The sequence below is a fragment of the Ranitomeya imitator genome, chromosome 1 (genome assembly GCF_032444005.1).
Source record: "Ranitomeya imitator isolate aRanImi1 chromosome 1, aRanImi1.pri, whole genome shotgun sequence".
Taxonomy (NCBI): domain Eukaryota; kingdom Metazoa; phylum Chordata; class Amphibia; order Anura; family Dendrobatidae; genus Ranitomeya; species Ranitomeya imitator.
The window spans coordinates 333477728-333493593 of record NC_091282.1 but is presented as its reverse complement, the minus strand read 5'-3'; the positions used below and the strand labels follow the sequence as shown (position 1 = coordinate 333493593).

Genomic DNA, 15866 nt, shown 5'->3' with positions numbered 1-15866 from the left:
CGTGAAGACAAGAAGAGGACGTTATCGTAAGAAGATGGGAGGCCCCGGATTGGACCGCCCACCCAGGTGAGTATTATCTAACCTCTTTTTCTCATCTTTCAGGTTACATCGGGGGCTTATCTACAGCATTACAGAAAGCTGTAGATAAGCCCCTGATGGCGGTGGGCTTAGCTCAACTTCCATTTTGGGGGTGACAGGTTCCCTTTAAGCTGACAATCTATTGAAGCACATGGCCAGGTGACCGAATCGTCACAACCTGGCTTCTCCGAATGTATCCATGGGGGTCAGGTGACCGGAGAGTCACAACCTGGATTCTCCTGACGTCTCCATGGAGGCAAGGTGACCGGATGGTTCCAACCTGGCTTCTCCGCACACATCCATAGGTTCTGTGATAGTCAGTGGAGCAGATCTGTATTCCTCCAGCTGGGGTCATGGTCCACTAAGCTGCCATCCTGTAGAATGTCAAATATGTGTCCCTTTTGATGGAGCCATATTGTCCAGGTAGAGTATTGTTTTATGGAGTCATGGCTTCCTGACTATTTTGTCAAGTCACTTTTGATACACCATGCAGAACAATAGCAGTCCCTTTTTATACCCACATCTGTGGCTCAAGTAATCATTCACAGGTCAGGGGGAGAGGTTGGATGAGTTTAACTCTCATTGTTTGAGTATTTATTTTATCAATCTGCATAATTCGTCCTAATCTGTTTTGCATGTCAACAAGCCACAGGACCCACACAATTGTCAATCAACATATTTGGCAAACATTTATTGTTCAGGGACCCTGCATCCCTGTCTTGCAGAGATAACGGACAATAAGTTACAACAAACATCAACTTCAAGTGTCAACATTCAGACAATATGACAATAGTCCATGATTCTTGACCAGCCACAAATTCAAAAATCAATATAAAGATAAGTCTATGCCTCCTGGCCTACTGAAAATGTCTGGATAATTAAGATTAAATGTTGTGTCTTCACACTAACCATGGATGCTTTTTTAATTAGGGGAAGGACAATGGTGATATATTGCATTGAAAAGTGATACATATGCCACGTGCAATGTTTATATATTAATGATTTCCAACTTTTCTGTTTTGCAGGTGTTTAGCCGCCCACGGCCTGCTTGGTCTTAACAGATAAGATGTACCAGGACTGTCAATAGCCCAAAAGAGGACATTTTGTTTGCTTTCACTTTCCTATGTATAATACTTGTAAATACTTTTTTAATCTAGAGTTTGTGTATGAGCATCCCTATAATGCAATATTAGCTGACATTTATAAATACAATGTATCAATAAAAAGGGTTGTTCAGATAGAACAAGTTATCACCTATCCATAGAACTGATTGCAGGGGGTCTGTGCCAGGGACTCTCACTGAACGGCAGAATGAGGAATTTTTTTTAAACCCGATAGGGCACGTTTTGCTCATTACAAGATGGAGCAGCAGGTCGGATGCCCAAACTTCGACTGTGCTCCATTGTAATTGTAACGGGTTAAAAGGTCCCTGTTCTGCCTATCAGTGTGGGTCGGACCCCCGCTGACCAACAATTTACTGCCAGTCTTATGGGTAAGGAATAACTTGTTTTCGCTTGACAAACCCTGTCTATCTCTAGCATGCCTTTATGCTGCCACCTTGTGGTGAAAAGTATTTATAAGCTTCTGCAAGAGGTAAAAAATTGATAGGTGCTAGTTTTGGACATACGTGTTTGTTTCCCACTATATCAAGCCAAACAAAACTTTTCTCTTTTTTTTTAGGAGATAGCCATTGACTTTTTCTAACCATGCCCCTTGTCTGGTATTTCTCCTTTAGAAACTGAAAGCATACATTAATTCTGTTAATAATGGTAGTCCACACTGGGCTATTACATGTGACTAAAAGCGCTGCTCATGTGCGGCTGAGTGCACGTTTGCAGTATCATATCATTTGATCATTGGACCCTAAGGATGTGTAGTTGTTGTTTTCTCGTTCCAAATTGAAAGAAGCCTTCAAAAATTGTGTTTTTTCTGATGGTTGAGAGTTTTAGAATCAAGTCTATGGCCTCATTCACAAGGCACTATAAGCCAAAGCTGGCGTGAAACAGGAAAAAAGGAATGATTTGGATCCGCAGCAGTTCTATGTTTACGTACCAGGACACTCCTGTGTGAATGAGGCCTACCCTTGTGATAGAAATAACCTTATTGTAGCTGATTTTCACAATGGATGACAAGTTCAGGGGGTGGGGGAGGGGAAGAAGAAGCTGCTAAGTGGGGAAGGAAACGGATTTCTCCTACAAGATACACTACAAAGTTTCAGACTACTATTGATTTATGAAAAGTTAGTTGAAAGTACAGCTCCTTTTTAAACAAAGGAAACCCACTACCTAAAATAAACTTTGCTTGGGGTGGGCTATAAGCATTCTATCATTTTCACCCATCTGCCTTGCTGATAACTTTGCTGTCCATAAGGTAAAAAAAAAAAATTGTCAAAGACCATAATAGGAAGCTGCCAATCACTGGGGACGGGGTGATTCGGAGCTCATGAAAATGCCTGACTACCTGGCAGCAGGTTTACTAGACCGCTAATGACAATCTCTTGCTGATAAAACAATATTATAAAAAACGACATTGAGCAGACCCGTAAGTGACACATCGCTGGAACCAGAGTTTCTGACCCTAAATTATGCTGCTCAGAATAGGTGGCAAAAACCTGGCAACAGATTCCCTTTTAAGGTTTTTTTTTTTTTAATTCTGGGTAAAGGTTCATATGTGCAGCAATGCAGATATATTGTATTATAGGCTTCTTTGTTGACTTCACTTTATAATTTCTTATTTATGCCATTTGTGTTTATGACTTGAATGAACTTTCCATTCTGATATTTTACTTGAATAAAAAAAAATTCTGGAAAAAAAAAGCTAATGTGTCATAAGTGGAGGTGTACAGGTCAAAGACTGGGGGCATGTGATCACTGCACGCACCCCTCTGAGAACAGGGAATCTGATGAAGGGCAGACATGGAGTGTGTACACAGTAATTACCAGCTAGCTGTCAATTTTGGATAACAGTTGTGTCCTGTATGCCTTCACAGGTAGATGGGTGTTAAACTCTGGGGGCATCAATGTTTTCACTTGTTACGTTTCTTTTGTATTCCATAGACAACACAAGGTAAAACAATATTTTAAGGTGTTTTGAATTCTAGTTTTAGCTTTACAGAATCCATTGATGGATAAATGATCAGGAGCATATTTGTATCTATTAAAATGGCAAACGTTTAGGCAGCTTGCAATCCAGTGCAGTATGTATGGAATGCTTGATGTTCAGTAAGATGATGGCCATATTGTTTCTCTAGGAGGGCTAAAACTGGGTAAGAATCAAATCTAATGAGCTGTCCCCTTCTTACCTCAGCGGAGGGAGGAATGAGGGGGTCTGACGAGACCCTTTCTAACATGTCATTAAGAAATATCTGTGTTAGACCCCAGAGATGCTACAAATATTGCAGATCTGTCCCCATTTCCTGCGGCATTCTCCTCCACCAGAAGCGCTCACGGATCCAATTCATAAGACGTATCGTATCTGTATTTTATACCGTTTTGTCTTTTTACTTAATCTTTTGTAATTTTTTTTAAACACTGTACTTTTAGTACCCTATATTAAATAAAAACAATTGAGTAAGTTTGTCCTTGATTTAACGTACCCAGAATCTCGAGGATAGAAAATAGCTTGTGGCCAGAGTGTAAACTCTGAACCATTCAGGGGCTTGAGAAAGCTGGGTATGAATGTACAATGGCAGGTGTGTGGATGTGGAGGCCAGCTGTTGGGTGCGCTTAGCTCATTCTTGTCCTATTGCAATAAGTGAGAAGCGGCGCCCCCCGATGGATGGTCACATCTGGGGCACGGGTGCTGTGAGCGAGTGGTGTTCTTTGACAGGGTTCAATAATTCATGATCAAACAGCAAAGACGAGAAGTGTGAAAGCTGGTCACTCTTAAAACAGTTTATTGCACAACTATAAGTGGAAAATTAAAACCCAAGATAAAATTCACAAGTAAATTGTACAATAATAAACAATGTATACAATATCCAAAAGGCATGGTTTAGTAATTTCACATAAATACTGGCCAGAAACAGCCTTTACATTTCCTATGCCATAAAGAGTAGTATTAAGGACCTTAAAAAGGAGAAATCCAATTCAGCCTCATTGAGTAGGCTGCTCAGATTTGATTGGTTTCATAATAAGTAACCAAGGCAATTCCACATCTAAAAAAATAAATCCAATATTTAGACATGTACGACACTTGATCGTTTGGCACTGGAGGTAATATTAACAATGCAAGTGGTTATAGTAGAAAAACGCACTGGAAATGGGGGAAAGAAGGTGCTAGTAATACTGTATAGTCCACAATAACACCTGCAAGCAATGCTCAACTGGCGGCATGTCATAGCAAAAAAGTCACACGAGAACAGGAAGAATAAGGTTTGTAAACCAGTGGTTTTCTGTGTCATGTAACAGGTATTCTACGCTGAACACTGACCGTGGGAGAGAACAAAATAAGCAGCTGTTATTTTACCAGGGTAATACAGAATGTTACACAATCCGCACATATATGTATAAACGGTGGATAAAAAAAAATGCTTTCAAACACATTAAAAGCTAAAGCAAGTAACGCAATCTAAGCCTCATTCACACTTCAATATTTCATCAGTGGTTTTTCACTTATTTTATTTTCTTAAACATCAAGAGTAGATTAAGGTTTGTTTTTTTTAAACTTGGATTTTGAAGCAAGTGCCTCGGCTTCAAAATCCACTTTAAAAAGAGTAGCGAAACTTTGGGATCATTTTGTTTATTTAATTCCATGCAGACAGAGTTTGAAGTGCGTAAGCCAGTCTCCTGGGATTCGCTGCCTTTTAATATGTCTTAACTATGGTACGTGAAATAAAATAACTTTCTATTGATATGTTGCCACATTCAAATTCTAATTTTGCAGGTCAGTGAGTGTTCGGGTCCCCAAGATTTAGAACAGTTGCTCAAAAAGACTTCTCAATCATGTGTTCACACGCAGTTTTTATTTTCCTGCAGGAAAAAAGCTGCATTTAAGGCTATGTTCACACACAGTATTTTTGTTGCTTTTTTCTGCAGAAATCACATGCTTGTCTTTTTTTTTTTTTTGCACCAATACAAAAGTGAAAATATTCTACAAAAATAAACACGGCAAACAGGTGTTTTTGCTGCATTTTTAGTGACAAACTAACTTTATTAAGCCTCGGAAGAGCACAGCTCCTGCCTGGGCGCGTGTGCAGACTACAAACTTCATAGAAACTTTTAGGCTTCCTACTACATCTGTACTCAGCGCGCAGCTCCTGCACAGAGCGTCTAGATCTTTTGAGCAATTAATAGGGAACTTGACAATCTGCAAAGAATTAAAGAGGCTACACTTAAAAAAAAAAAAAAAATGAACCCAAAAAGTTTAGTTAATGTTTTAATACTCTGGTATTTGGAAGATGAGCGCTACTTCGAGACACACATAAAAAACTGAACATACCGTTTAAAAAAGTAACTTTCATAATTTTTCAGTTTTTAGGACAAATTAGGGATCATAATGTGAATGTGGGCTGAAGATATAAAAGCCTACATCTTTATATGTTATTAAAAGCAGCAATTTAAATATATTCACCGTGTATTAAAACTGATGCAAACACATCAACCCTGCAAATAGTCTGCATTGTTAAATATCCAACAAATCATTCACTTTACACAGGAGAAACATAACACAGCAGCTACTTCTGGATAAAATGTTTATCGAGCTCAGTAACATTGCTAATAAATGGACGGATTTGGAGTTGCTCTGGGATCTACAGAGTTTGAATACGTTTACTGACAGATTGTATCAGAGTCCTCTCTATGGGGCCATAAAAGGACATTGGTATAAAGGACACAGCCATTATTTGTTACATTTACAAACTAATATATCTATGGGTGATGACGACACTGAGCCCCCATTCATAGAGTAAATGACAGAAGTGCAACCAATTTTTTTAGGTCTCAACTCCAGGATTCTGCGTCAGGCCAACAATCTTAATCGGAATCAACTGTATGAGAATGTCCAGCAAAAGCCAATTTACATTAGCGGAGTAGATTTATATCCGTCAACACACATGGTTTTTCAGAGATCTGGAGCCAAGCTTCTATCAATAGTAAAGTCAGAGTCCCATGAATAAATAGGTCATGGAGCTTCACTTCTGTGATCACCTCCTCTAGGTTTATCACTAACATTATACTGAGTTATGACCTTCAGTGAAACCAGTAAGAAATCTACTGTTCCACAACTCAAGACCAGCAGAAGCACAATACAAACAAGACGATGGTCCAATGCCAACTCTGCATCCCAGTCATCAGCATTTTACATCTGGTTCTTGTGGAGATACATGAGAGCCCATTTTTAACACCGTGGGTTCTCTTCCGCATCAACCCACATTGCAGATGGCGTTTCTTCTCGCTATCAATCTATTAGTATCTGCAGATGTAAAGGCCTATTCCCATGGCCATAGTAAGAATAGGCTGGGTCACGTTACGAGGACGCGGGTTCAGACCCATACTGTCTGTCTGGCATTCCATGTCATTAGCACAATTCTGTCCAACACATTGATTTAGAACATCCATGTAAGACATTGCACAGGGCTGGTATTATGGTGGAAACGTGACTAAGGCCTTAGTGGTGCAATGGCACTTCTTCATACACGATATTGATCACCTCCAAGAGCTGGCTGATTTGTAGTGTGTGCATGGAATGCCCACTGTGTGTTCTTCGCTTTTCTTTAATCCCTTTTTTTTTCCACATCACTCAAGTCTCACATACATGACCTTTATTTTCTAGCACCATTTACATACTTTAGTATGCAGTAAAATAACCCAATGCACCAAAACACAAGCTTACTTTTCCTCTTTCACGAATTGTTTTGATTCATGTGACATCCAGCCTATACAAGAAGACTAATAGCTCAGGACATCCATGGACAATGAGCAGCACCATGTTGATGGTTGGATCTTACATTTCACCTATGTCGGGTGGTTCTCAACATAGATCAGGAGTGCACTGCTCCCCATCCTCCTGGCTTCTGCTTGCCCGAGAGGCGGGTGGTGTGTTCCTGATGATTGTCAGTTTTGTCCAGTGGCATATGGCGGAGCAGCGGACCTGAACGGTGCACTATCTAATGCTGCCATATGAGGAGCATGATAGATTGCAGAGGTGGCAGCTAGGCTAGGCAACCAGCTCTAAACTATAGCATTAAAAATCCCTCCTTTTTTGATACCAGAGAAGATTTCTAATAACAGATTACAAAGTTGATTGTTTTTAGAACTGTTTATGATGTTGAGAACAACCCTTTAATGATTCCATCATCTACAAGTGTTCGGCGCCCCATGGGCCGCTGCTGCGATGTGGGACTTGGGTAACGGTTCCACAACAAGCTGGAAATGCTTTTGCACTTTTATCACTAACACAAATATAGAGAATTTTAATTTAGAAAATTCACAATTCTGTCCGCTAATCTGCACGCTTTTGACGGGAAGTTCTCAATCAGTACAGGCACTTGTACTTACCGAGGAGTTATCAGCTCTACTGACTTGATGGTTCACCAAACATTCCCAGAAATGCAGCCATTCTAGAGCATATAGGAGAGAACAGGAATGATACAAAGTAGAGATCTAGCACCCATACATTTATTAATAAACTGACTACTGGGTGCTACCAGCAGAGGTCCCAACTGATATTATCCAATCAGTGATTTCGCTATAAGACTGGGATTGACATCAACCAACCAGTGACACCCAATCATCCATTTAGAAATGTCTCGGAGGAACGGCACATTGTAGAATTCTACGAGAAGACGCTTGAGATTGTTATTAACATTTACTACAGCAGACATGTCCGGAGAGGTGACCGCTGCTCTTTATAGAGAATCACTCTATTCTCCAGCCATTGCTCTCTTATTCCTCCTAGAAAAAAAACTGACAACTGGGGAAATGGTCAGACTGTATGATCAGAGGGAACGGCAATGTTAGCGCTGATTGAACAGTGTCATGGTGTTTAGAGACATTTGTGCTTTACAGTGGGAGTGATGAGATTTTTTTTTAAAAAGATTACCATCATTCAATAATTTTTTTTTCATATAATTAAATTGGATGCGATGTCCTGCTAATCAAAAAAAGTATAAATCCTGAGACCCCCACGGATGGTTCAAAATAATGCTCTGAAGTGCTCAGCTATTGCATGAGTTACATGCACACAGACTTGCAAATCATTGAGCCTGTATATCGCTCTGAGGGTGCAGCTCATGCAGGTGCAGGGAACATCAGAGCAGTGTTTAGACCGATCGGTGGGGGTCCCAGGACCCATCAAACATACAACGCAGCAAACATACCCCCTTCTAATATATAGAAATGTTTATGAAAGGGAACCTATCAGCAGGTTTTTGCTATGTAATCTGAGAGCACTACTATGTAGGAGCAGAGACCCCAAACACTAAGGTCAGGTGCCCACAATCTGGAACTAGCAGCGCTCAACTTCTGAGCTCTGCTCAATCTGCAGCAGAGAAACTGTGACTATAACTGCTGCACCCAGTAAACTCAGCGATACATCTCTGGAATCCGGGTCTCTGTCCCTACATCATGCTGCTGGCTGATTTTATAGTAAAAGCCTTCTGACGGATTCCCTTTAACTAATAATAGTTACCTTTTCAGCATTCACTGACCCACAAAATGTCAGAAGACCTGACCAATACACTTCACGATGAGTTGTGACAGTAATCAAAATTCTAGATTTGTAAAACACCATGAAATATGGAAACAAAGTAGCAGAAATTACATCCTGTGCGCTGAATAAGGTGAATTACTAAAACTCATGACAGCTGGACCAGCAACTGTACGAGACAGGCAACGCAGGATCTTAGAGAAGCAAAAGAAAAGTTACACTCAGGTTATAAAAATGAAGAATTTCACAAATGGTGGACGTTAGAGCCCAAATCATGAAACACAGGATAATAGAATAGTAGGGTCTCGCCAATATTCTGTATGTTGTGCAAAGTGGGACAAAATTTAGTCACAGCGATTTAAAGACCAGTTTTTTGGTGTTACAAAATAATGTCCTATCTTTACAATATGCCATAAATATCAGATTGCTGGGGAATGGACTCCCGGCATCCCCAATGATCGAAGGGGCCACAGTGATTGGCCCTGATTGTTTAGCTGGCACAACTGTAAACTACGCTGCGTAGTGCACGTACCTGGCATTACAACTCAGACCCATGCAAGTAAACGGGACCAACCTGCAGTTCCCGACACAGCCCGAAGGGAGCGGTGACTGGTAAACGATGTAGAGGGCGCAGTTTTCAGCCGGCTGATCAGAGTGGGAGCCAGCAGTTGGACCCCAAAAGTCTGCTATTAAGGGGCTATCCTAAAAATATGCCAATAATGTTGTAGGCCTGAAAAACCTCTATACGGTTCTTTGAATAATTGATGGAATACAACAATTTTTTTTTTTTTAACTAGCAGAACGTTTTACATATAAGGCAGTGGGGTAAATTAAGATAGTCCAGAGAAACACTCAGAAGTAAAACATGCAAATAGTAATACTGATGAACCTGCCTAATTATCAAATAAAACCTTTAGAAAAAGAAATCAAGTTCTGTGTCCTTCAGGTAAAAACCGAGGTGACCACCATGGCTTAGCTTGTGTTTTCTTTGGTTGTGATGGTGACCAATTGCTTGGCAGCCTTGGCGATGTCATAGGCGCACTGAATGACCTGCTGCGTCACCAGCTGAACGTCGGTGCTCGGGCTGGACTCTAAAGGCAGGGTCTTTTTGCACTCGGTTTGCAGCCGATAAGCGCTGGACGTAAGAAGTCGGAGCGATGTTCTCACCATGTCGGACTTGGGTTTCTAGTAAGACGGAAGGGAGCATAAAAGGTCATCACATGAACAGGTCAAACATTTTCCCAAGAAACCCATGAGCATCAGCCGACAATCTAATGTGAATAATGGGTGCGCCGGCCAACTGATGGTCGGGAGAGATGTCGATCAATCGATTTCAGACTGCCGATCATACTGATCTACCTGAGATAAGCCGTTGTGTCAGGCGGCAGCTTTCTCAGAGAACACAGGAATATTCAGCCAAATGAGCGCTCCTGCGTAGTGACAGCTGAGATGGCTGTCGGCCGAACGATAGGCTGAAACATTGGTTGGTCAACAGTCATGTAATGTGTATGGCTGGCCCTACTCTCCGATCAGAACTCGGAACAGGACCTTAAAAGCAATCTGTCACCAGGATTTTGTCACCTAATCTGATGATCTGGCAGAGACCCTGATTCTAGTGATGTGTCACTTACTCGGCTGCTTGCTGTAGTTTTGGCAAAGTCACTGCTTTATCAGTAAATGATCATCACTAGAAGACTAATAAACTTGCTGCCATGTAGTCAAACCACTGAATGGGAACTTTCTGCCTATACACTGTGTACACAAAGTTGTCAACGGGTGTAGGCATGGTTATAAAGAGCTCAGCATTCAGAGATCTAGGAGTTCTGCAGTTGATAAAACTTATTTTATCAAAACGGCAGCAAAAAGCCAAGTAGTGACACATTGTTGAAATTAGGGTCTTTGACACCACGTGATGCAAAGTCTCTGAATCCTGTTCATTCATTGAATGTCGTCTCAGTGAGCAATCAAAAACAGGAAAGAATCTTGTATGTTACTATGTGACCATACAAGAAGTATGAAGAATGAATATATACAGTGTTTTCTGCAAGACTACTTAAAGGAAATCTGTCAGTAAGATCAACTCCTCCAATATCACAAATATAGGCATGCAGGTCTTGGAAATGTAAATCTATCAAAACCTTTAAATCTTCTATCTGTTGCTGCATTCCTGAGTAATTACCAATTGTATTTGCAAATGAGGTGTGAAGAAGTCCCTGCCTCCAGGGGTTGTTTCCCCTCTTGGCCCAGTCTCTTGACATCTCACGGTCTGGTGCCAGACAAGGAAATCGGAGTGTGAGCTACCAATCAGGCTAAAGCTTCTGGGCTGAGTGAGGAAACAATCCCAGGAGGCAGAGGCTGGTAAGTGCTCGGTCACACTTACATACTTACAGCACCATATCTGCATTTGAATTCAAATTTTAATTGCTCAGGGATGCAGTAAGAGATAGAAGATAGGAAGGGGTCAATGGATATACATTTCCAAGACCTGCAGGCCGATACACGCTGTGTTACTGTCCGTGTATCACAAGGTCAGCGTTGTTTCTTCTATTATGGAGTGGTGACCTTGCTAGAGAAAGCAGTATTTCATTTTTGATATAGTTGGAACTGCCTCCCTGTGTAGCGAGTCATTAAACTGGAGGCGGTAGCACAAGATCGGCATTCTAAAAAAGGTTGTCGTCTTTTTCAGATTTTGCTTTTATTGTAAGTCTTATATTACTGTGCGGTCACAATGCCAGCAGGATATAACCCGGCCGCTCTGGGATAATTCTAGGTGGGACACATGAATTTTCAGGAGTAGCACTTTGTCATGATCACCAATTCAGGCCCACCACCAAATGCACAGTACTTACCTTTGGGAAGAGGGCTGCCATTTCTGTTACTGCAATGTGTATTCTTTCTGAACATGGTATATAGCTGAAAAGAACAAATAACACCATCTATGAAAACTAGGTCTGGTTTATGGGTACACGGCCAGTATTTTCTTACACTCTCTGTGCAATCTGCTAAGCATAGCTGTTACCTCCGCCCTGGTGACCTTGCTCATGCTGGGTGCCACATAAGGGGTGGTGCCAGTCATGAATAAAAATTATATATATATATATATATATATATATATATATATATATATATATATATATATATATACACACACACACATATATATTAGAAAAAAATGGAACAGCACAGATGCTTTTGTGATCTATATATGTATATATATGTATATATATGTGTATATATATATATATATATTGTAAACAGAGTGAATACTGGTATTGTAAAAATGGTGCTTTGGTTCTGTAGAAAATACCATTTTTTTATTTTCCCATGTCTTCTTCTAGAAGCAGATCTCTCATTGCTTTAGTAGGAGTATATCAACGTATTGTCTTACACGTAATTTCTGATTAATACAGTAGATGGGACGAGCTATTGTTTTCTGAGGAGGATATTGTAAGAAAACTATCATAATGAGATAAAGAAATTGTACTACTTTTATTTATACCGAGGGTCCTCAACCTATGGCTTGGGGGCCCATGTGGCTCGTGGTTGTCTGCCAGCTTGGAGCATTAGCACCATGTCTACCAGCCAGCTATGAAGAGTAAGTCTCCAGATGGTGACTTGCAAATAGCCTGCTCGGAATATACTGGTTGGGGAAGATAGGAGATACTGCCATTTACAGGGATGCTTGAAACTACATGCAATGGTGTGGGGAGTGAGCTTGATGCGAGAACACAGAATAGGGGTAAAGTAGGATCCCCAGGATGTAAGTATATTGTTATATATTCTTTGCGGAAGCTTTGGTTCTCATTATACCAATAATGGAGGGAGGGAACTCTTGATATGGCTCATGACCATCTCTCAGAGATAGAATCTGGCTCTCAAGGTAAGAAAGGTTGGTGACCAAATTTATATAAATCTCTTAGGCTACGTTCACATTAGCGTTGCGCCGCCGTGCGTCGGCGACGCAACGCGCGACGCACGCTAAAACGCGTGCGTCGTTTTCCGACGAAAATCGGACGCACAGAAAATGCTACATGTAGCGTTTTCTTGCGTCCGACGCTAGCGTCGGAAACGACGCACGTGGCGAAAAACGCCACCAAAACGACGCACACGTCCCCTATGTTAAACATAGGGGCGCGTCGCCGCTGCGTCGCCGGCGCAACAGCGACGCACATTGGCGGAACGCCAATGTGAACGTAGCCTAAACCGGACTTGTGCACAACAAACCCTTACATGAAAGGATGACTCCAACATTTGTTGGTGATTATGACACTGAATAATGGGATTTCGCATTTCAAACTTACATACACAACGAGGCACTGCATGATAAGTAATGTATTAGAAGCAAACATCCACAGTGTTAATAGCATAATACCAAGCGCTGCACTCCAAGTCTATGACATACATCACACAGTTTGCACTCAGGTTATTAGTAAGCCAGGCCAAAAATACAATGTATTCAGTTGTGTGTAAAACAGAAACCCCAACAAAAACACTCATGTTATGATGACGGAAAGCTGTCTTGCATTGGCTTTTTTTTTTGTAAGCTCTAAAATAACATGACTTCTTATGCGCAAGTTTACTGAAAGTCTGGTTAAAACCCAACTGCAGTCAAAACCAAGGAATTCAGGTGAATCCTTAAGGCTCATTCAGATATCAGCAAGTGATTTTTCTCGCACACAAAAAATAGCCTTTTTTTTTTCAGGATTTCGGATCAGTGTAGTCCAATTTGTTTTCACAGACTTGCATTGACAAATTTGATCCATGACTAGTTTCAAAATTGGACATGTCTTTGTATGGTGCAGACCACTTGGTTCGCAAAAACACATGGACATTTGGACAGCCCCATAAATTATAATGGGCACATATAACTTATGTGAAAATAAATAAGTTAAATTATCGACCACCAAGCCTTTAGTGTTAAAGGTGACCCAAACCTATTTCCCCGCATGTTGGATCTCTAGGGTGATAAGAGGTCTGGCAGAAGCTTAAGGCCCCTATACACCACTGCCCCCTTCGAGTTCCCTAATTGTAGCCGAGGATTTTGCCACGCACTTCAAAAATAAGATAGACCAAACAAGGCAAGTCTTCTCTCTCCAAAATTACTGAAGGGGAGCTTGCTCATCTTCTCTCCAAATCACACCTCACCACTTGGGCGCTTGCATCTCTTCACGAAAGTTTACCACCTGTAATGACCACGCTGCCACCTCAACACCATCGGAGCTACTGCAACCCCCGACCTACTGTCTCCTTCCCCACCACCCTGTAGAATGTAAGCCCGCAAGGGCAGGGTCCTCTTCCCTCTATACCAGTAAGTGATATTTGTATTTTGATGCAACTCCGTCTCATGTACAGCACCATGGAATTAATGGTGCTATATAAATACATAAATAATAAAAATAATACACAGACAGCTGTTGGCTGAATGATTGTTTGGCCAACAGCCATCTCTCCCATATACAGGATCGCTCCCGCTCAGCTAAGCTCTCTTGTGTTCTCTATGATGGACCCGCTGCCAGGGAAGCCTTATTTCCTGGGAGAACAAGAGGATAGAGTGTTGAATATCCAACAAGCTGTATCCTCAACTCCCCCAACATCATCTAAGTGATATCAGCAGGTTCAGCCGACTCTAGTCTAATATGTATGGGAGCCTTTACTTCTCTCTCCCAAATGAGGACACATGAATGCTTGACCAAATCGTGAGAGAGAGAGCTGTTGGCTGTATGCGCGTTCTGTCTACAGCTATATAAGTTGTATGGCCACCTTAAGTTGCTCAGAGGCTTATCCTTTCATGGAAATATCAGGTATATGGAAACCAGGAATGTTGAAACCTTTCATTTTCTGCCACATCTACATTACAAACATGAGAAGGTTTTTGCTGCACACAGTGATCTTGATTCATTAAAGCTTTTACACCAGAATACTGGAGTAAAAAACCATGAAAAATCACAAAGTTTTGGCGCAATGTGAGGCTGCATTAAAATGTTGCTAATTTTGACCCGCTCACACCATTTTCGCCCAGCAGAGCTAAGTTAGCAGAGCAGGGGCGGGATTGGAGGGGGGGCAGAGGGACGAGATGTAGGCAACCTCTCTTGTCCAATTTAAGACAAGCAGAGGTGTTCGCTACATCACAAAACACACTCAAATCTCTGACTGGAGTAAGACTTGTAGAGAGGCAAATGCCATTTTTCAGATGCCCCCAATTCATGAAGAGATGTGCGACTCAATGAATCAAGAGCGTCTGACTTCAGCACACCTCATCAATACCTGAGTGAAACTTCTGATATTGATGGCCTGTGTAATTAATGAATAATTGTTTATGGCCAACTTAAAATGCAACTGTCATGTTTTACAGTGGGGAAAAAAGTATTTAGTCAGCCACCAATTGTGCAAGTCCTTCCACGTAAAAAGAGGAGAGGACTGTTATTGACATCATAGGTAGACCACAACTAAGAGTCAAAATGAGAAAACAAATACAGAAAACCGTCTTGTCTGATTTGGCAAGTTTTATTTTGCAAATTATGGTGGAAAATAAGTATTTGGTCATTAATAAAACTTAATCTCAATATTTTGTTATATATCCTTTGTTTGCAATGACAGAGGTCAAACATTTTCTGTAAGTCTTCACAAGGTTGGCACACACTGTTGGTGGAATGTTGGTCCATCCCTCCATGCTGATCTCCTCTAGAGCAGTGATGTTTTGGATCAGTCGCTGGGCAACACGGACTATCAACTTCCTCCAAAGGTTTTCCATGGGGTTAAGATCTGGAGACTGGCTAGGCCACTCCAGGACCTTCATATGCTTCTTACGAAGCCACTCCTTTGTTGCCCTGGAGGTGTGCTTGGGATCATTATCATGCTAAAAGACCCATCCATGTTTCATCTTCAATGCCCTTGCTGATGGAAGGAGGTTTGCACTCAAAATCTCACGATACATGGACCCATTCATTCTTTCATGTACACGGATCTGTCATCCTGGTCCCTTTGCAGAGAAACAGCCCCAAAGCATGATGTTGCCACCCCCATGCTTCACAGTAGGTATGGTGTTCTTTGGATGCAACTCAGCATTCTGTCTCCTCCAAGCACGACGAGTTTTGTTTCTACCAAACAGTTCTACTTTGGTTTCATCAGACTATATGACATTC

At 41.3% G+C, this 15866-nt stretch overlaps 2 protein-coding genes across 6 annotated transcripts in view; one reads left to right on the top strand and one right to left on the bottom strand.

The window, feature by feature from the left end:
* Nucleotides 1-1615, top strand: part of TCHP (trichoplein keratin filament binding) — a 52946-nt gene extending 51331 nt beyond the window's left edge. For both annotated transcript variants that reach the window (XM_069759320.1, XM_069759330.1), the window contains exon 13: nucleotides 1104-1615. In XM_069759320.1, the coding sequence (XP_069615421.1) occupies nucleotides 1104-1136 (33 nt within the window). In that variant the 3' untranslated portion in view covers nucleotides 1137-1615. The remainder of the gene's footprint in view (nucleotides 1-1103) is intronic.
* A 3510-nt stretch (nucleotides 1616-5125) lies between these two features.
* The window catches only part of GIT2 (GIT ArfGAP 2), a 103172-nt gene continuing 92431 nt past the window's right edge, over nucleotides 5126-15866 (bottom strand). For all 4 annotated transcript variants that reach the window (XM_069759275.1, XM_069759293.1, XM_069759283.1 and 1 more), the window contains 2 exons: nucleotides 11574-11637; nucleotides 5126-9909 (listed from right to left, as the gene is read on the bottom strand). In XM_069759275.1, the coding sequence (XP_069615376.1) occupies nucleotides 9697-9909; nucleotides 11574-11637 (277 nt within the window). In that variant the 3' untranslated portion in view covers nucleotides 5126-9696. The remainder of the gene's footprint in view (nucleotides 9910-11573; nucleotides 11638-15866) is intronic.